Source organism: Lissotriton helveticus, chromosome 4_1 (assembly GCF_964261635.1).
Source record: "Lissotriton helveticus chromosome 4_1, aLisHel1.1, whole genome shotgun sequence".
Taxonomy (NCBI): domain Eukaryota; kingdom Metazoa; phylum Chordata; class Amphibia; order Caudata; family Salamandridae; genus Lissotriton; species Lissotriton helveticus.
In genome coordinates this window covers 748,911,982-748,934,920 of record NC_136063.1, presented here as the reverse complement: position 1 = coordinate 748,934,920, position 22,939 = coordinate 748,911,982, and the positions used below count along the sequence as shown (strand labels likewise).

General features: G+C 43.6%; 1 protein-coding gene across 1 annotated transcript in view; it reads right to left on the bottom strand.

Moving 5' to 3' along the window:
- Positions 1 to 22,939, bottom strand: part of CDH2 (cadherin 2) — a 329,318-nt gene that overhangs the window by 87,302 nt on the left and 219,077 nt on the right. The window contains exons 3-4 of the mRNA XM_078687382.1: positions 16,458 to 16,684; positions 4,001 to 4,147 (exon numbers count right to left, since the gene is read on the bottom strand). Of these exons, the coding sequence (XP_078543508.1) occupies positions 4,001 to 4,147; positions 16,458 to 16,684 (374 nt within the window). The remainder of the gene's footprint in view (positions 1 to 4,000; positions 4,148 to 16,457; positions 16,685 to 22,939) is intronic.

The following is a 22,939-nucleotide window of genomic DNA, read 5'->3' as shown; positions in this document are numbered from 1 at the left end:
TATTTATATAGATCATACCTAGCCACCAAGGTAGCGGAACACTTATATAGAAATAAGAACAAAGAGATGATCTCAATCAGGTCAACCTAGTCTGGCAGACGCAGTTCAAACAAGTAGATGTTGAGGTTCCTCTAAGGGAAGAGGATTAGACTAATTCTAAGAGTTTCAGGGAACTCCTTCAAAGGTCTGGGTGGTAAATAAGGGAATGCCTTGTTCACCGTTTTGGTCTTTGTTTTAGGGAACTCCAGAAGACAAGATTTGCTTCTTATGCATCTGTCTCATCCAGGGGCATTTAAGTTGTGTCATGTCAAATCTTTAGTGGTTTGCGGGCTAATTTGAAGTTGATGCCTGCATCTAATGGTGACCAATAGATTTGTTTCAGAATTGGAGTGATATCATCAGATTTGCTTTTGCCCTGAAACGTGCAGCACTATGTTGGGTGGCTTTCAGTGGTGGGATTGCGATTTGAGGTTGGGCTGCTAGTAGAGCATTGCCTCCTAAGAGGTTGAAAAGCAAAAAGCTTGGATTGCTCTCCTAAAATCTGAGGTGCGAGGAGTGGTAGTCTTAATTTTTCTTACAAGTTGGACAAGATAGGAAGAAGATTTCACCAGTTTATTGACATGCTTAATCAAGGAGAGGTTTTGATTAATGGTTATCGGAGACACTTGGTCAATGGAGCTAGGGATGATGAAATGTTAAGCAGCAAGATGTAGTAGGTGTGCGTGCTCTGCAGGACATAGGCGTGCAAGTTACAACCTACACTGTACAGATTCTTGCTCCACTTGAGGGGTGTCAAAACTCTGGCTGAATACCCATTATAATTCCGTGAGAATTGTGAGATGCTTTCACCAACTTCGGATGCACTACAGATAAAAATATTATTTGTTTTACATACAACGCAAGGAAGCAAATGTTTGTTGCCTGAGACCTAGCGTCGGCAACTGAAAATCAGTAATGTCTGTACACTTTTCAATCATAAATAGTAAACAATGAGAGATCACGGAGCTGGGAAGAGCTAAGAGCCTACCTGTGTTACCTCTGTTTTACACATTTGTTAGGGGCAATGGGATTTTAGTAAATCACTAGGCATGCTGAAAACAGACAGCATGAATGATCTGGTTTGGGAGTGTAACTCTATAAAAAATATGTAGTGTCATCTCATACTATTTACCAGAGGATTTAATTAAGTGTTAATCATACCTCATGAGTATCAAACCACAGCGCTAAGGAATTGCTGTTACTTATCATACGAGAGGTTTCTTGAAAGCAGGATCAGGCTGACTAAAGCTTTAGAGAGCTGTCCTGATCTCTGGTAATATACAAACATTTCCTCAGGACACCAATCTTTGAACATTTAAACATGTTAATCGATCAGAAATTATTTTCTGGAGAATGATGATACGTGAGTAAGAGTTCTGTAACAGGAGGCAATAGCCGACAATCGATAACAGCGGTATTTGGTGGAGTGGTCTGTGATTAACAAGAAAAACAAGTACAATAAATCCCGCATCCCGACCAACAACATGGCACAATAATGAATCCTAAAGAGGATGAAGCAAATCTGACTGTTGAAAATATATGGGACATGACAGTCTGCTGATGAGAAGCAGTCTTATAATATATATATATATATATATATATATATATATATATATATATATATATATATATATATATATATATATATATATATATATATATATATATTCCACATTTGTAAAGCATGAACCATCACTCGTTAGGGTCTCTAGGCGCTGGGGCCATCGGGAAGATTAAGCAAGCTATTGCCCAGAGTCACATGGTGCTGGGCTAATCTGCTGCCGGCCCCGCGGATCGAACCGTGATCCCCAGATTCCGGAGTCAGTCACCCTGGCCGCGGCGGCGCGGCCTGCACTAGCTTGTGATTTTTCTCTGAGCCTTTTCTCGATAGCACTGTTTTTCATAAATTAAAGGATAAGGCACTCTTCTGAGTTCACCTCCTTCTTGAGTACCTCAGCATTGCTCCTGGAGTGAACCCCCTTCATAAAATGCTACAGGAGTAGGTGAGTGGTTCCAAGGTCACAATAGAGAATGTATCTTGCCACTGCATATTAATCAGCACTCCTAATAATGTTTTACTGGAAATAACACTGCAAGTTTTGAAGCTGAAGAGAAACGTGGCTTCTTGAAAATGTGCATACCTAGGCACATGGCCTGTGACAGGGTTTAAGGCTTGTAACTGAATTCAGTAATTTTTTAGTTTCTAACCCTGCTCACAAGAATGAATGTTTCACCTTTGAAACAATAATCACGAAATGTACTTATCGCCCCGAAGGAATAGAGTTCGAGCTCAGAATAGGCCTCCCAGTGTTAAATATACATGATTTTAAATTTGCATCCGAGCCCCTGGTGAGCTCGGGCTTCTGGGCTACATTGGCCTGCCAGCAGCCTCTCGCAGAATTCATTTCCATTTCCAGAAAGGGTGGTGTTAATTGTGGCCCAAAAGACACAACCGCAGCAGCATTTGTCTGCAGGTGGCCTAATCGGGGCCATGGCAGAACACCTGTGGGGGGCAGCTCAATTCCAAAATTAATAAATAATACCAGGAATTGGACGGAGAATTCGAACATGATACGTTAGTAGCCGACCTCCTCTGCAGCCCTTCATTAGCAACTGCGTGGTGACGTCGATCAGCAATAAGGCGATCTTATAAAAGCAATAAACAGTCCTGGCACCGAACCCGTTCTTGCACATTTCTTGTTGGAATATTGGGAATTAAAAAGAAGCTGATGACTGTGAGGTAACACCCAAAGACCAAAAGATGATTCATATTTACATTACGGGCAGCAGAAACTCGAGGGGGGAGGATGTGTGTTTGGTCAATTTCCATAAAGTACATGTTTTTAAACTAGTCACAAAAGTCAAGCTCAACACACGAAATTATGTAATGTTCATACATATGTACCCTTAACATTACGAAGGTGACAACAGCGAATCTGCAGGATGGCTGAGATGCTTAGAACACATGTATATGTACTTTTCTTTCCTTTAATCTTTAATAACCTTGGCCCCGTCTGGCAACCTGGTCAAATTCAGCTTCAAAACACATAACCTTAAAAAGATTTAATAAGGAGTGCCCGAGGGCATTGCCATAAGTGAGGCAAGTAACAATTACATGTTTGACGCATGCCATATGAATAGCCAGTGATGTTATAAGTATGTGGAATAGCTTTAAAAGTTTAATATAATATATCAAAATTGGATTTAATGTTTACACAGCGCACTCAGAATCAAATGATTTCAAGGTTCGCCCAATCTTTGTGATTATTAAGTAAAGCTGTGCCCTTCATGCAGAGTTGGTTGAGCATGGCTCTCGCTGTGATTTGCGAGAGCCATGCCCTAGGTGCAGGTGTGCCCGGTGGGCTCTGGTGGAAGGGGAACAGGGTGAAAGGCTTGGATAGTGGGCATACTCTGCACCTAGAGTCAAGAGGCCATGGCAAGAAGCCTGCTCGCTTGGCTCTGGTGCAGCAGGTCTTGGGACACGGCCTTGTCTTGCCCTGCCAAGCATCCAGAGCTGGTACAGTCTGTAGTAGTTGTTGCCCACCCATCTCTTGGATAGGTGATTTAGTGCAGGGCATGGCCAAGAACTAACTAACTTGGCCAGAGCCAGCAAGGCAGGGTAAAAGCTACTAAGTACATTTTGAACTTTTCTTTTGACTTTGCAAAGTTTTTCCAGTAATGTATTTGGGGAGATGCGCCCATTGCATAAACGTTTCTGTGAATTCCCTTTTATACCAAAGTGACTGCATTTGTTGATGCACATACTGTGTAAATTGAAACACACACCAGACACTTGCGTATACTTTCGTCTTGTTCAACCTTAAATTTTTTGCTCTTTCCTCTCCAAAAGGGAAAGCATGTTAAAGACATTTTCACACACTGAATTTCAGCAAAGACTTTCTTGTAAGATTCAGAAATATTTGCTTGTTTATAAGTTAGATGCAGAAAGGAAAATGCTTACCCGCACTAGTTCTTGAGGGAAAGCGCCTCTGGAGTTTTCTGGCACGTTGATTGGCGGGATGACCCAGTCTCGCTTCTGCCGCCGCAGGTGACCGCTGCGCGCGTGCTCTCGATGCGGAAAGGAGATTTCTCGGATTTGGCGCGTTTCCTTTTCAAATGCAAAATGGAAGAAAAAGGAACAAGGCAGTGAGTGCGAAAATCCATCAACCGCTGCAACGCAGGACTGCGAGTGAACCCGCAATGCTGCATTTTTACGTGGCACTTCTTCACAAGGTTTAACAGCACGCGGAGGATTCCAAAAATAATTCGACACACAATTAACCTTTTATAGAACAATTAAAATTGCAAACTCCCCCATTCTGGATCTCATCAGCTGAGCAAATACATTGAATTAAAAAACATTTGGTTGAAGAGCCGCTCGCCGCATTGCACTGGCTGGCGGTGTGTGAATACAGTGCTGAATTTTAACGTCCCAATCCTCATCTTCCCATTAGCCAGGGCTACAGTTCAGGCAATGCCCCGCTGTACATTAAATTCAGATCGGAGCGCGCTAAAATATAATTTGCGTTCTAGGAGAAGTTTAATACATACTGGTAAGGAATGTCTCAAATATTTATGACCCTATTAAATCCCATAGAATTAATGCTCTAATTATTTTTAAACCTATGTCAGCCATGATGGATGGGGCAGATGACCCACTTTGCACACTGGGCATTAATCTTTGCTGACTGTCAACATTTCGCTTCGATTATTTTCTTCCAATCTGCAATTGATTTCAGTCGATGGTTTCCCTGATTCCCACACCCAAGTCGAGAGTTTTGTGAAGAAACAGCCGTGTACCCGGGGCATCCATGGCAGTAACGTGAAAATTAACATTTTCTACGGAAATGTAAAATTCTATGAGAATCAGCATGCACAAAGGAAGTGCTTACTGCCTCAGCACACAAATAAACATTATTCCACAGTTTGCCTGATATTTAAAACAAAGCACCCTGTTCCCAGAGTCTCAAAACTATGTATAAGACATACATGCACTACGTGGATTTAGATGTTGTCAGTTAATGACTAGTCTCTTAACCGCAAAGGAAATGTGGTTAGTGATTTGCATCTATTTGACAGTGTGGTTAGGGATTTCAGCCTTATTTCTGAATGTGTGGTTTGTGTTTCCTGCTTTTTTGTTTTACTTTGAGTCATAGAAAAAGCCACTTATGGAGGTAATTGAATGGAATTGGAAGTGGGATTTGTATCCCGGCTTATGGCTTGAAGCTCAGTGCAGCCCTACTCTCAAGGTTAAGGCCACACTTCTATATCTCACCAGTGCTAGTTGGGGCACACTTTCTAGTTAAATGTACTGTTCATCTCAGGCCAAGAACACACCTAGCCGGGAACTCTTCGGCAACACTGGACTGAAAGAGCTAGTCAGGCCATGGAAGCTTGGTTCCTTTACTCAACCGAGAAACACACAAAATGACTTACCTGTACATCTAGAGCTACCTGACTACCCACTTGCTTCAAAAACATAATGGGGCAAAGATGCCTGGTGAAGAGGATACCACATTACCTAAAACAAAGTGATTGCAGGCAATGCAGCAAATCACATGTATTCCTAATCAGCCGTGGTCGGCAGTAGGAGTTCCTGCAGGGCAGTGACGTGGGGAGGGGGAGGGGCAGGGTGGGGGGTAGTAATGTATGGATTACGGAGTTTAACAGGTAAGTATACATATAAATAAATAAAACACATTTTGTTGTGTGCACTGCATCCCCAAATGCGATGCAGTGCGCGCAACGAAATTCGGTTTATTTATTTATATGTTTACTTACCTGTTAAACTCCGTAATCCATACATTACAACCCCCCACCCTGCCCCTCCCCCTGTCACCGCCCTGCAGGAACTCCTACTTGCGACCGCGGCTGTTCCTAATATTAAAATCTGATTGTTTAAAAACCATCAACCAATCAAAGCTATGGAGGTAGCCAAAAGCCTACAACTGCTACAATAGTCCGATAGTAACATTTGTAACACCACAGTCCTCCTCAAAGGATAAAAAACTATGATTGAAACGGAGAAGCTGTGGCATTAACTGGATGACGTAAATTTAGAAGGTAGAAAAAGCCTTAATGCAAGATAAGCAATAATTTCTGGATGAAATGAAAAACCTGAAGATATGCCAGATACATTGACACATTTGAAATACTGCACAGATTCCTACTCTAAATGGTGCAGAAACATCAAAATGGAACCAACCCTGATAAATAAAATCAAAGTAGTAGGATCAGGGTCACAGTGGTGAGCGAGGGTGTGCATACATGGGCACATTTTTGTAGGCCTGTCCTAAATTTTGCCTCTGGGAAGGGTGTTGGGAGGTCAGGCAGCAAAAGACTGACAGAGCAAGAATCAACTACCTGTTTAGGAACCTTTGTCATGGCTCCTTGCCTTCTCAATGCATCGGGAGAGTACATGCTCTTTGAAATGCGAAATATGGATAATTTAAAGCAGTGCACCCATACCATAACATCTCGTCTGAAACACAGAGCCAGCCATGTAAGATCTTGTTGTTTCATTCCTTCCCCTTTTTGATTCATTCAAACAGTAACTCTTCGAATTATTGCTGAACATGCTGCTGGAATCCTGCAGGTTCAAATGTAAACATTTGCAAACATTCTACCCTGAATCACATCTACTATAGTCCCTTCTAGCCACCTTTACAAGACTCTCAGATCTATCTGCCTAATATCAAGGCTAAAGACCATCCAACCATAAGCCTTTACACTCATGTTTCCTTGAACAGATATTGATTCATTTCAGGTGGACTTTAACCATGTAAAGAGGTAAAAAAAAACATGAGTTGGCCCAGTAGCTCACCTCCTGGAGCACAAAAAGAAGCCTGGTACGAACAACTGACGGGTGAGGACATCTTGATAGCTGCCCAACATTCATTAACTCCAAACTCACCGCACCAGAAAATCCCCTAAGCTTCCTTATAATCAGTGTTTCAAAGACCAAAATTGTATCAGTAGTATTTTCCAATTTGTCCGAAACCACTATGCCATTTTTCCATTCGCCACACCATGATATTCCATACAAATGCACTTATGCTGACAACTATAAAACTCTGTAAAATAAAAAAACGACTACAACTTCATATCACCTACCCGGTGAAACAAATCTAAGGAAAGGGAAGCATTATATCTGGTTCTCATACACTACCATAGCAGATTTACCTTGCATGTATTCCATGTTCCACTATATTCAAAACCTATATATTCAAAACCTAACCTGGCAGGGTCTATCTGGGACCCCATGACCAGAGCTAAGGGCTCAGGGTATTCCTACCCTGCCCCCTTTTCTTTTTTTAAAATGATTTTTTTTTGTGGGGCTCGGCTGAAGCCGAATCCCAAGATGGCTGCCAACACTTCCTGGTTGAAATGTTGGCAGCCAATCAGATTTCAGCACGGGTACTGTCGGATCATCAGAGGATCCACGTCCCTATATATGCACAAAATATGATATTTTTTAGTAAGTCAAAAATTATTGAACGGATTTACACCAAATAACAAAGAGGGTTCTTTTTGGACCAAGCTATTTTTCTGCCAAACTTGGTGTAATTCTGTATGGCGGTTTGAGCTGTAGTCATGCCTAAAATCTATATGGAAGTTAGCATGGGAAAAATACTATTTTCCACCCCCCTTTCTCTGGGCCCCCACTTGGCGGTTAGCCCTGAAACTTTCCATGCACAACAAGAATTACCAGCGCACTTTTTTGGGAACATTTCATACAGATTCATCAAATGGCGCCAAAGATATAGGCAAGTCAAAAAAACACTTTTCCTATGGAAAGATGGTCCTAACTATAACTAACTCATGGCGACGGCAAGGCAGTAAAGGTGAAATAATTATTGTTAAACAATTAATTGCATAATTATCACACCCTATGGATAGCCATAGTGGCTCTCAAATCATGCTCTAAGGTGATTTGTTTATTTAAATTTTTAAAAAGGAGCCTGAGAGGAGGATAGGATTCCTTAAAAAAATACTACGTTGAGCATGGCAAAAGCATCAGTTCAGAGTAGCGAGCTCCTAGGAAGAAGCCTTCTTCATTCTCTGCATTCAGTGGGACATAGAGCCCTTAGCGGCCAGACATGAAAGGTATTCCAACAGTCTACACACATTATTCTTTTTAGGGGAAAGCAGTGTTAGACTTCTTTTTCATGTTCATTCTAGTTTTGAATTGCATGTAGATTTTAGTCTGTCCCAGAGAGTTGAGTCAGATCATGTGGCCCTAGTGACAGAGCTTCACATCTGAATAAATGTTTGATCACTTAACACTTATGCAAAGGCCATTTTTGTCTGAAGGAACTGAAATGGTCTATGGTTGATAAAGAACAATTAAAGACATAGGAGCAAACTATTGCAGTTGATTTATTTATCTCTCTTACAAGCATGGGCAAATAAGTTTGATAAGTGGGAATACTGGAACCCTATTTAATTCCTTTTGAAACCTCTTCACTAGATAGTTATATTACAAAAACGACGTTAGAATCACAGGGATCAATCTAGTATAATTTAGCTTTAAGGGAAAAAAAGTGAAAACATCTTTATTGCAACAGACAGCTTTTGTAGGTCAATGAAAATAGACTCATCGTCTTAAAGCACTTTGTGCGGAACATAGGAAAGCAGTGTGGGAAGCAAAGAGGAAATATTATGAACAGCATCTTGAATCAGATCCGCAGAGAGGTCGAACTAGGACAATTCTGGGATTTTGTTAAAAAAACAAAAAAAAATAATCTCACAACTGACGATTTAATGGATGCATTCTCTGCAGAGAAATGGGAGCAGTATGCCACAGAATTATACGTAAATATAGGCCATGGCACCGTGGACCCCCTTTCTCAGGGACTGATCATTTATTGCTAGACGGATCTGAGCAATTTATCGCAAAATACTTTCAAAGCAGGATTAGCATGAACCAGGTATTACATAAAATAAGTGCGGGAATCCTAATGCTGCAGAATCCAAATGGGATTCCCTGTGCTATCTATTTATTAGAAACCTAAACTTGGACAACATCTATGTGCTCCATCATTAATGAGTGTTATCTTTTTAATATTATTACGGACACTTGGAAGGGTTGCGCTCTTCATCTTATGTTGAAAATAGGTAGTAACAGCAATCCAGATAATTATGGATTCATTTTTCTACTGGACATGGAGGCAAAATTCAATGCCTCTTTATTGTTGGACAATCTGAGCGATTGCGCACATGTCCATAAACATATTCATTGGCTTCAGGAGCGTTTCCCTCCTAAAAGCGGTAATACTGCAATTCAAACTGGCCTGTAAATGCTGATCAATCACTTGATTCAAACAGCTGACATGCATGCTTCATACATGTTAAGAAAGCGTTTGACAGCATTGACAGGAATCAATCATGAGTAAAATTAATGACCTGGGGAATCCCACAAAACCTCTTAAAAGGAATTCAAGATCTATATACTGGCACATTCATATAGATCCAATTAGGGAATACAAAAAGCCTTTCAACAAGGATCTATACCTAAAAAAATGGTTTTAAATAGGGGTGTGTACTTGCACCAATGTTGTTTAAACTCTACATGTCTGACATTGAAACTTTTGTGTGCTCAAAAATAGCCTGCTCTCCTAAATTAAGCTACACCCCAACTACTATAATCCAGTACCCAGACTGCACTGTGTTGCTAGAGTACACTCATACAATAATCTGGATGTAGATTTATATGACAAGGGCAACTACACGTGAATTTGGCTAAAATGAAAAGGAGAGCCACAGTTCTTACGTTAAACTGACAGAGAACTGTCAAGAAAATGACACTGGAGGTAGTAAGAGACGAATTGTTTACCTGCTTTGATTTGCACTCAAAAAGCCTTTGCCAGGCTCTTGTGGCAAATGGCTGTATCTAATCCAATGTAAATGTTACGGTCGCTTTTGTTTTTTCTGGTCAATGTCCCGATCCCAAATTCGGCTAGAGTTCTCCTTACTAACTGAAAAACTCAATCTGGAGGCAAATTTACGTTGATGTTGGTCACGCCAGAAGACTGAGGCTGATACTGTATAAGTGAGATTTTGGTCTGAGTCATTTGAGAGCCTTTTTATTTAACAAAACATCATTGGGCTCCTTCTTTACCCTCAGCACTGGAAGATCTGAATTTGTGTGAAGCTTGCAAAATTAGCTCTCTAAACCTTTTTTCTAGAAGCAAATCTCCAACTCTGTCGGCAAAAATCATGAGGAAGATACACTTGCCGTTGTGCCAAAGAAGCATGATCCATTGGTAGACAATTCATATGTGCAATCAAAACTGCAGATGTGCTTAGAAAGTTCTATTGTTTGGTCCACTAAATTAGCATATGTGCCCCTCCGCTTTAATCCGTCTGATATTGAAAAATATTGCCACGGCTGGATAAGAAAGGAATCCACCCAAAAATGTTAACTCTGTGATTATCACAATGGGAGCCAGGCTCACATAGTGTTCAGCAGTTAGGACAAAGAGGCGCCATTACTTATCACCGCTTTAGTACAATAAGAATTCAATTAAAACAAATTATATATGCTGTTTTGATTGGCATTTGTTAGGTCGTTTTGTTACTTTTATGGAATTGCTTGCTCAAAAGAAAAAGGACACTAATTAATTAGGTCTACTATGGTGATATGGGACAACAGTTACATTTTACTACTTAAAAGCACACCCATTTTAGAATCATTTAAATATTGTAGATTGTAATGTTTGAAATAAGGTTTATAAATGTATGACCCTCGAATAATCACACCTTTTATATATTTTGTAATCATGACGTGGGTACTCATTTTGATGCTTTTAAAACTGAATCGTTTTAATTAACCTACAAAATAATTGCTTACTCACTTATTTTCTAGACCCTAGTCAAGCACTTGCACTTTCTGACACACCTGTCTACACACTGGGGTCTAATACGGTTCGTTCCTACTCAAGGTGTGCGTCTTAGACAAAAGCTTTAGAGAAGACACTTTGGCCTGGCTATGGAAATAAAAGGAAACAACTGAAAGGACAGCATTATTTCAAAGCACGTGTCAACAATGTGGAGCAGCTCTGAACAAGGTGGATCTACGCAAGCACCGTCTACTTTGAGTCCCATTAGTGCGGCTCATCATGCCTGCAGGAGACTGACTATCTGCCTGTATCCCAACTTGTGACATCAGATTTTGTCTGATGCAATATTCCCGGATCCAGAGCTCACAAAATCTGAACTTGAGAGCAAATCAAGCCACTGTTCGGATTCCACCAAATGACTTCAGAGAATCGACACATTTACATGAGCAGAATTAAGCTTCCCACAAAAAAGAGACTATTTACAAAGAGGACTGGAAATAAGGAGGCCTCAGGGGCAGTAGAAGTCTTACTTTCTCATAATGTAACCCGTTTAAACACCTCTGATGTTCTGTGGGTCTATCCTACAATCCACTACATAAATGCAATGAGAAACAAACTAAGATCCGCTCAGGGGCATCATAGAGGGTACCCTTTCCAGGAAGCTTTTCCGGAATTAATAAAAGCTACAAAAACATCTAGAACGCTGTGTGCTTTATCAGATTTGCTAATTTCAAATGCTAATAATTCGAGCCCACTGACATTTAGAAAGTCTCAGCAAGCAAGACACCAGTTTGGTACCCAGAAAATAACTATACAATGAAGGATATCGTATATCACACTTGTTTCTTTGGTCTGATGAATCAGGGTAGATTTGTCTTGTACTGGCAGTGACATCTCTACATACAACAGGGTCTCTCAAGATATCCAAGTGGAAAATATCAATCAGATGCTTTTGGAACATAGGGGCAATATGCTTTTGCCTTATCCTAAGGTGTTTGGCACAAAACTAAGGCTTCTGACTCGTAAATACAGGTAATCTCTCAGAAGAGACCTAGGCATCCATTTTGAAGTCCCAGTATGAGCAGTACCTCAAAAGTTCTGTCATCATAGCAGGGTTGTTACTTTACAATGTTTTCCCTATGTGTTTCTGGCTTAAAGAAAAGAACATTGGATAGGTGACAGTAAGTATTCTGTCACCTACACCTAATTGGCAACAAGTACAATCAGTCAAAGAAGAAGGTTTAAAGAGCTTCTCCACATCAACATTTATTCACCTCTGAGACACAGTAAGCTATCTGAATGCGAAAGAGCTATTGTGAACATACAGTGGACTTACAGCTTGCCCATTGCTTACCATTGGTTGGCTTTATTGTCTATCTCATTTGCTTGCTTCTTATTCAACAGTTTGCCATCTTCTTCTTGTGTTTCTCTGCCCTTTAACATAGCCTCTTTACCATCCTTTTGATTGGCTGACTTGTACCCACTGCTCACTTTTACGGAACTAATTTTGTCTCTTTGGTTTAGCACTCCGTGAAAGTGCATACGTTTTCCAGCTCTCTTACACGTGTGCCTTTTCCCTGCCAAATACCCGTCCCCCTATGTTCCATGTTGCTTTCTCTGTTAAGTGCTACTCTTTGTCCTTCTCTCTCAAGTGCTTTTCCCCAGACTTCCAGGTGCTCTGTGTTGCTCTCTCAAGAGCCTCTCTCCTGCCTGATGTTGCTCTCTCCTTTGTGAGCTACTCAGCCTCTCCTTGTGTGCTTATCTCTCCCACACTCCACCGCTTCCCATTGTTCCCTTAATCCTATGCTTCTTCCTTGCCTGTGTTGCTCTCTCATGCATGCTGCTTTTTCCATACATCATAGTATGTTCCCCCACCAGGTCCAACGCTGCTCCGCATACTCTGCAGTGCTTTTTTATTTTTATTCCGCATTTCCAGGCTAAAAAAATGTATTTTTGTATTTACTGATCCAAGCGGCATCCGTCATCTTGGATAGGTAAATTGAAAATGAAAAGGAAATTATATTGTCTTTATTCTGTAGGTGATCGTACAGTTGGCCACGTCCTCTATGTTTTGAGTTTGATATTAAGGTATCTTGATATTCCAGTATTCCATACTTGATATTCCATACTACAGCCACTGCAGTGTCTTGCCGAGAAGCAGTTTAATGATTTAAAAGCTAATATTCAAAGCTAAGAAAAAATTATATTATCGTTAATATTGTTATTATTAATTATTATTATTATTGTTTTGGCATGCAAATGTTGAGGGATGGTACTCTGGCAAGAGAAAAGGCCTTCTGTCATAGCATTTAGGTTACGCTGTGAAAGATGGAATAAAAACTTTAATGATATCACACAGCACATACCTAAGAATATGTGAACTTATAAATCATTATGTATTCATGCACTTTCTTAACAGGATGAAATTGAAGAAAAGATGTATGTGAAGTAGCAGCTTGTACTCTAGTGCGTATTGGAGATCTTTGAGCCTGTATAAAGACATATACTCACACGGATTAAAAAAAAGATACATTTATAGCATAAAATATGCAATTCAGATTTTCTGCAAATCCCCATCTATGTAAATACTTGTTTATACAGATGCATACATTCCTAGAAGAGCAAGAATTACCATCAAGCCTACTGGCAGAATCTCTGAAACAAAATAATTGAAATGCTGCTGCTTTCTTCCTAAACCAGGTAATCTTGGTTTGTGGTGGTTTCTAACTGAAGGAGCACACCTCCCCTCGATGCAGAATGAAAATCATTAACTGCTTGTGCTCCTCAATCAGATTGTGCAGGAACAAGAGGAAATCAGTGCTCAGCCAGAAATCCCTGCCTGCAACCACTGTAAATCTGCAGTCCTTGTCCAATAAATCAGTTTGATACGATCTCACCGAGGAATATTTATCCACTGTCCCTATTGGGCGGCCTGATAAGTGCGGGAATGTTATCAAACAATTTGAAAAAAGACAACTTGCAGGTTTATACCGGGTAAGAAATGACATTACACACCTAAAGAAATTCCTAGATTTTGCATGGCTAAGATATTATAATTCCTCAAGTGTCAAAGAAGGTTTTTAGATTAATCTACTGCCCCAAATGCTTCGAGGATCCCTGAAGTGCGATACTGCTTCTTTGTTCTCACATTTAAAAAATACCATTAATAGCACAAAAAAGAATTTTATGGGCATGATGAATCCCTAGATAGGAATACACTGATGCATTAATGAATATCCCTTTTGTAGAGTCACAGAATTACATCAAACCATCAGTCTAAATGCTAGCAGATGGTATAGAGCATGGACCAAGGGGGTCCATTCTTGACACTAAGGACAGTTAGAAACTCATATTTTCGGAACTGATCTTCCGAAGGCCAAGCAGTGCATATCAATGGCCCAATAAGGGGTTGAGCCCCAAAGTGTCACGGTGTCACAGGCCAGAGACAATCTGCAATGCCGCCGACTGGAACTTGCCAGTGTCCGCTACCAGAGGCGTAGCTGAAATTATTGCAGCGGGTACAGAGGCATCCGCCCAGGGATGGGAGGGGGTTACTGCAGCCTAATTATGGCACCCAGTTACCATTTAAGTGTGAAATGAGAGGCAATTTTTCATACTTGTGTTACAGAAAAAAACACCTGTGCTACCCCGCCGTCCACTGTGTCACTTAGAGAAAAGCTTATGGTACACTGCAGCATGTAACAGATTACTATTTAAAAGGGGCATTTTGGTGGCAAAAAGGCCTGCCCCCAACTCCTTGGCTCAAACAAATGACAAACTTTGCATCATATACTGCTGATTACTCTTGCTTATGCAAGTCACCTCCTGGAGAACAGCTCTTCAAATATTTCTTTTTTTTTAATATATATTTTTATTGGTATTTACAGGATAAACATTACAACTACTGACAGGCATATAATTGCACCTTGTTGGTTCAATTGTCGTCGTTGACTTAAAAACAGAAAACATGCTGAAATCCCGCTTTTGTAAAATAATTTAGCCTGACTACCAGGTGTCATAACAATATTTCTCTCAGCTTTTAGGTAAAAAGTAACACCTTCTGAACTAACTAAAGCACGTTAGTGAAGCTCGAGGATATTTCCTGCCAGAAATTCAAAGACTGATGTTCAGTAAAGCATTTTAATTTTTCACAATAATATATACCATGTTTGACATTGAAAGCGAGTCAAATGGTTCAAATGGGAACAAGGAATGACACCATAAATAAGTTTTTAAAAAACCTTTGCTTTGCATTTTTCCTAACAACAAATACAGCAAAACAAATTTCACATAGATAAGAAATAAGGGAGCTCAACGTCTTTTGGACTTTGGGGAGTAGAGCCCCTATATTGTTCAACATATTATGACACAAATTGCTTTTCATAAGTTTCTTACATTAACATGTTGAACATTCCAAACATTGCAAAAATTGCCTTTTTTATCTTTTAAAAGCACATTTTGTCACGATGGCTTCACTCCTCTTTGCCTGATTCTTGTCTACCCCGAAGTCTTGTTTGCACCTTATCAAAAATGTTGAAGACTGCGTCAGAGGAATGAGATTTGGGGTGGAAATGCTGAGTGGTTTCCTTAGGGTTCCTCTCGCTGGTTGTTATTTTACAAGCATTTGTACAGAACATTTTTACCATCAGTCCTGCAGTGCATCGGAGGTGGGGGGCCAATATGGTTCTTGTATTGTCATTGGTAAGTCAATGAGGACAACACTTCCTTTGGTTATACTTACATTGTTTCGTAATGTATTATGGTAGGTGGGGGCCGGCCAGGGTGGCAGTGACTAATGCACTGCTTTGTGGTGATTCATACTGGACAGTGGTCAGCTAGATGATGTCATGTGTGCTCCATGAGTATTGAAGTGTGTGTCAAAGGGCTCTGGCCTCATTTCGAGATTGGCAGGCATCCCGTCCGCCCAATTAGGGTGCAGAGAAATCATTAGCGTCTAACTAGGGCAGAAGAGGCTTCTGCCACATATTGACGGATGTCCCACACCTGCTAAACACTAAATAAGGCATTTGTTTCTTTCTCCTGGGGTGTTCCCTTGCTCGGTTGAGGGAGGGAGATCAGTCAGGAGGCATCATTAATACATTATACGTTTTTATGTAGTTGTGTTTGCCTATCTAGTCCTGGGTGGGAATGGGTAGAAATCTTCCTCCAAGACATATGTGCTTTAATATTAAGTCACTTCCTTGTAGGAGCACACTTAGGGCCTGAATACGAGTTTGGCGGACAGTTTACTCTATCACAAACGTGACGGATATCCCGTCAACCCTATTACAAGTTCCATTATAACCAATGGAATAAGATGGAACTCGTAATATGGCGGACGGGATATTCGACACGTTTGTGATGTAGTAACCCATCCGCCAAACTCGTAATCAGGCCCTTCGGGACATATTGTCTTTTCCATGCTGTTATTGCATACACTCCTGTTGTTTTACTCATTCCAAATATTAAGATTCATAATTACAAGTAAAAGGCACGAATGGCACAGAGTTGAATCCCCTATGCTTCAGATAATTTGCATTCTAGTCACATACTGCAGTGTCTCAGAGGAACTCTTACCTGCATCACATCCGGTCTGAGCACTGGCCTTTGGCTTAGCTTGATGGTGGCGTGCCACTGCCGTTGCGTGTCCTCGTCCTGCGCGTACACCAGGAAGTCCATGTGTCTGGGAGAGCTGTCAAAGGTCCGCGCTGCATACACCACGCCATCCCCGTCTATGCGAAAGTTGGTCGGACTGCTGGTCTCGAACCGTATTCTAGTGTTTTCTTTGCAGTCTGTGAACTTCACTGTGAAGACAAAAACACAGGCAATAATGAGTGCGCGGCACTTCTGGGGGCACTTAACGTGATGTCTGTGACAAGGAAACGCGCGCATTTGGTATTCAAATAGCTTTCGGGCCGCCTGGTATTTTGTTGGGAAAGCGGGAGGGTCGCTGGGGGATAAGCGAGGGAGGTCTGCGAGGAATGTCTGAGCCTCTCTAATGGTTGGCCCGGACGCCGGTGGTTGGTGCCTTCGCTTCTGAATATTTTTTCAGTGGAACATGGCTGGCGACGAGGAGACGACGAGCCCATCTCGTGTGCTGAGTACAAAGGAAAGTCCTAAGTGCACTGCAGAGTGCAGCCCTGAAAGCTTCGCTGCCGTCCCTGGAGAGAAGCACTAGAACATATTGCCTTAATTAGGGTTATCAATCAATCACCGATCTCTTTAAAAAACAGAGCACTGAACATTCAAAAGCCGGCTAGCAGTTCACGATGTAGCTAGCGATCGTGTGTGCGCCTGGCTTTCTGTGTTCGTTATGCTTGTATTGACCCAAGTTGGCTTAGGTATAAACGGTATAAGGAAAGATGGCGAGAGGAGCACGTATTTTAGTATTGAAGGAAGCCAAGCATTCGTAAAGCTGGATTTCATTGGTCAAACTGTCAGCACCACTGAGATGACTGCATCATACCACCATTCAAAAGGCAGATAAAGCACTTGCATACTTGGGTGAAAGACAAGGCCAGGAAAGATAAAAAGAGAACAGGAATGCAGAGCAGCGGTTACCATACTTGGTATAAAGAAGAGCAGACCACCTGCCTATGAATAACAAGCACTGGCCAAGCCAATAAGTCTCACGTTTGGAATCTATTGGCTTTGCAAATGGCTTTGTGGCATGCTCAAGAGAAACCCTGATACGTAAGAGAGGAGAAACAACAGGTGACAGTGTAACATGGAACAAGCGACAGAGTAACATGGAACCGGCAGGGGAGAGGCAGCTGTGGGGGAAGTACACAAGCACGACATTGAGGGTGAGTAGCACACTTGTGACAGAAAGCAACATGGCTTACAGAGGGAGAGGAGTACACGAGAAAGAAAGCTGGAAAACACATACACTCCCATGGAGTGCTTAACCCAGAAGAAAAGAATTGTGCTCGAAAAGCAAGCAGGGGAAGCATAAGAGCCAGCCAATCAAAATAAATGGTTAAGAGGCTATTCTCCTTAGAAAGGACAAGCACAAAATTAACAAGCTGTAACAAGAAGCAGGCTAATGAAAGTGACAGGAAAGCCAACAAAAGGTAAGTAAAGGGTGTGCTACAAACTGCTGTATGTTCCTGGTAAGCCCACAATATGTTTTGCAACAGACAGCGCATGTACTGTCTAGTAGGCGTAACATAAAAAATAGTAAGGTTATAAGTGACATGGTAACAAACATTGGCAAAGCCAATAGGCTGGGCCTTGGCAAGCCGTTTTTTAAATTCATATTTCTTTGTAAATATATGAAGCAGTCATTTTTCTGTAAACAACCTGGAGGCCATGTTACTAGATAAACAAGTGGACTGCCCTCAAATAGATTCCTGTCGGATTCCTGCATTGCTAAATGCAGATTACACAGTCTCATTGACTAAACTGCCCTGCTTGCTTGATGGAGTAGTATCTTGTAGGAATAGTCTCAACCTTTCTTCCAATTATGGTAAATCATAGGTAATGGTGTTGGGACCTAAAAGGATCAAGTCAAGACATTTTCATGTTCAGGGCAATTGGTTATCCGGTGTCCAGACCTATACGTATCTAGGAGTCATTTTTGATGATCATTCTATGTGGGCCCCTCTGATTAAGTCCAAGAGATTAGCTTTGTCCAGATCTTTAGGTGCACTTTTTTCTTCCTCTGCTCGAATTGGTATCAAACTATTGGGTGCTCTGATTAAGATTTATCAGGTCAAATCTGACTCAGTAGCCAGTTATGACAGCGATGTATGGGGTTATGTAAACTCGAGGGAGCTCCATGTGGAGGAAGATGGGGTTTGTAGGCATCTGTTGGCGGTTCCCCCCTCTACTCCTGTTTTCATGGCCCACAAGGAGCTACGGTTGCCTTATCTGTCGGATCTCATTGCCCTACATCCCCTGATTAGGTTGCTTACCATTTGGGTGCGTCCAGAGAACCACCTAAGTAGGGTGATAGTCAAGGATTGCATGGAGCTGGAGTGGTAGTGGTCCATCAAATGCCTGATGTATATTTAGGACACTTTTGTCAAGCTAGACCTACTCTGTTTGAGTCGCCATCCACTATTTTGAAGGTAGACACATTTTGGACTCAGTACAATTTTTTACAATGGAGGAAAACTGAGAGGGAGGGTATGGAGCTATAGAAACCCTTGGTCCGTGGATATGCACTGATTGTAGCGTGGATATGCACTGATTGTAACGTATTTGCACAAACCTTACATGCTTAGTTCCCTTAATGTTTATCACGAGTCCTCCTTACCAGATTTAGGTTTGACCAGTTCCACATGCAGAGGCTGCTCCCGCAGGGGGCTCAAGAGCCGGCGCCATAACCAGCGCTGCGCCCCCGGACACAAATAACTAATCGGGGCCGGTTTTTGGCGCGCAAAGCGACCAGGAGCTAAGAAAATGCCCGGCCCCTCCCCCCCCCGCGGCGGCCGCCGAAGAGGAGCCGGCACCCCCGGCCAATGGAGGCCATGGCAGGCTACGAACTCGCCAATGGGCATGGGGGCCTACCTGGCCTGGAAGGCAAATGGGGGGGCATATAAGCGCTGCTCCCCCAGGCAAGCTCCTATCTTATCGGAGCAGGGGAGGTAGCTGCATATATAGGGAAAGAGAGGAAATGGCCATTTGTTCTCGTTAGTCATAGCTCCCAATTCAGAGTGTATACCACTCGGCGCATTGAGCTGTTCGTCAGGAAATGACCTATATCTCTGGCCTCCCAGCCGCCCTCTCGGTGGCTGGAGCCCAGCGCGAGGACAGAGGCGCGAGGCCCCTTCGCAATGTCTCCATAGCCACCCCGCGTTAAGCGTGTGGCGCCCCACGCTCACTGCAATCTAGGCCAAAAACACATAGAAGACTTTTCTAAAATAGGTATATATTTCCCGCCAACCCCCTGGCCTGTGGATTACCAGCTCACCCGCACGGCAGTTTTGCGCATGTTTAAAAGGCAGTGCGCTTTATGCAAAAAAACAAACAAAAAAAAAAAAAAACAGGGCTGCATGTCGCTTGATGGCGGGATTAGGATACAGACCGGATGTAATTTAGAAATTTGTTTTTTCCGGTGTAGTTCGCCCAGAAGTGGCTCATTTGTATTCCGCTTGTCCAGACACCGGTGATCTAAGCAAAGCGATGGCTGAGTCCTGGGTACAAATAGCAGCAAGAGTATGATCTGAGTGTTAGGGCCAGGCAGGAGGAAGGGAAACTCTGCTAAATGCATTTGATGTTCTCTTTCTGACAAAAAGCAACCCCCCACAATTCGTGCCTAACTGTGACTTTCAGTGCCTACTGTGCATTTTTCTCTTGTGAAATATGTTTGGCGGATTCCTCACATTTTATTGGGGTAAAAGGCTATACAGGCCCTCGTTACCAGTGATTGGAATAGGGAGGGGTAGTTATCACACGTGGGGAATGAAATTCCCTCACTGACAAATATTTACATATAAGAAACACATCTAAAATCCTGAGATTCCAATAATAAAATGGGGCATAACATGCAGAACTTGTTAGCGGCCAGCCTTTTCAGTCTGTCAACCGGTAACTGGCGGAACCAATCAGGAGACAGGCACTGGCAAAAAAAAAAAAAGTTGCTGGTGGCAGAGGGGGCATATGGACACAAGAACTCAGACAATGAACTTGTGCAGTCGCACTGAACTAAGGAAGAAAGTGCGAAGCATGACACATAGTGTCATATCGGTCAACGGCGCAATATTATACTGAAACCACGTGCAGTAGGGTAATTGGAGCGGGTATCGCCACCCAGAGCGCTGGCCATTAAGGAGCCAGACACCCAACCGGGGCCCCCACCCCAGCCCACAATAGCACACCGCATCCAGGCGGAATTAGCTGAGTGGACGAGGACAGATTTGATACGGAAACGCCACGTGCTAGGCGTGGACCAAATGGCAGCGGACAAGAATGATGGGCCTATTCATAGGATGCCCTATAGCTTAAAGGAGAGACCTCAGAATAGGAGGCGATATCACTAGCTGCCGCTAACACACAAACCTCTGTCTGGACAGCGAGGTTTGATAAAGGGGGAAGCGGAAATGGAGGACAGGAAAGTAACATGTCTCCAAGGACGGAATAAGAATGGCCTGATATTAGAGGCAAGCAGCCCGTATATAGTGTTGGCAGGTAAGGCTAGCAGGCCCCCCCCGCACTCAAAGTCAAGGTTCCATTGGCGTGCAGGGCACACTCCGCAATAGAAGAGGGAGCGGGGGACACCAGGTTACGGATGCGGGAACAAGACTGAATGCAAGGATGACAGGTCAGAGACTAATCGCGGTGAAGGGGGTCTAGGAAGCCAGGCTGTTGAAAGGCAGCACGGTCAGCTTGCAGGCGATAACAAAGCAACAGAATACCGAGAAGGGTGTAAAGCAGTGCGCTACCAAAGGTTAGCCGGGCTGCAAGACGGTTACGGTAATACCAATGTAGACTGCAAGAGGGCCTCTCTACCAAAGAGGGGGGACCCAGGACAGGAAGCAAACCCCCCTCACCCCAAAACGGGAGTGTGTCAAGGAGGCAAAGGGGGGACAGGGAAGAGGCAGCAGGTCCAGAGGGGTGCACAACCACCCCCCCCCCCTTTCCCACAGGATGGCAGTGGAAGGAATGCAAGAAATATAGGAGAAGAAGAGATTGCTAAAGGTAGAGGGAAGGCTCCCACCACCCAGGCATGGGGGTGCCGTATGGCAAGAGCGCACAGAAGGCTGCCCGCCACCAGGGGAGTAGTAGAGGCAATGCCCCTGCAGGCCTCTCGGGAGATCACCTGGAGGGAGCAGAATGAGCGCAGGCTCAGAAGGGCAGGAGAGAAGACAAGGGCGGCCACCACCTTGGGGAAAAGTAAGGGCAATGCTCCGGCAGGCCCCCCGGGAAGCCTCTCAGGGGGGCACCGAGGAAAAAACGGAAGAAGACAGCCTCGCAAGGAAGAGAGAGGGTGGATGCCCAAGTCAGGCCCACCTGTGGCGTGCGATGGTCTTGGCAGGGTGCAAACAAGGAAGATCAGGTCGTAGTTGGGGGGAGCCGCGGGGAGACGGAAGCCTCCCAGACGGCGTGGCGAAGAACTACGCTGATATCGGTTGGTACGGAGGCACACCGGAGGGCGGTGTGCCAGAATAGGTCCACTCACCTTCAGATGCCTCACGGCTGGGTGAGTTGGCCTAAGGACAGGTGTGTAGGACCACTCTCTCTGGGATGCCTCACGTCTGGGAAGGAAGTTGGCCTACCAATGATGGAGGGGGTAGCAAACGGAGACGGCGCTCGCAGCCCAGCCCCTGCCTGAAGGCAGGGCACAACAAGAGTCGGACAAGGTAGCGAGGGGGCCTAACTCCAAGACAGAAGCTACCCCCTCCCCGCGCAAAGGGAGCGCAAAAACCAACCTACCAAAGAGAACGACCCAGAAGGGCCAAGAGACAATAACAAGGAAGTTTTGTCAGGACATAACATGCAAAATATGCAAAGTATATACATGTTTCTTTGTATTCCTAATAAACTGCGGCCAACAAATGACCACTATGTGACAAATGTGTATGTTGGCTTTTTCTTGTCCAGATAAGGAATACAGTATGGGCGAAGGTGGTATACATGTGGGAATGGGGCAGAGTGCGGGGGTTAATGCAGAGGCTGCTCCCGCAGGGGGCTCAAGAGCCGGCGCCATAACCAGCGCTGCGCCCCCGGACACAAACAACTGGTCGGGCAGGTTTTTGGCGCGCAAAGCGACCAGGAGCTAAGAAAATGCCCGGCCCCTCCCCCCCCCGCGGCGGCCGCCGAAGAGGAGCCGGCACCCCCGGCCAATGGAGGCCATGGCAGGCTACGAACTCGCCAATGGGCATGGGGGCCTACCTGGCCTGGAAGGCAAATGGGGGGGCATATAAGCGCTGCTCCCCAGGCAAGCTCCTATCTTATCGGAGCAGGGGAGCAGCACCGGCGGCGGAGCGCAAATTCTTGTCCCACCCACCCACACCTAAGGAACAGCAATGTCGCAGTGCTGAGGAACAGGCAAAGCGTGGCGAAGAACTACGCTGATATCGGTTGGTACGGAGGCACACCGGAGGGCGGTGTGC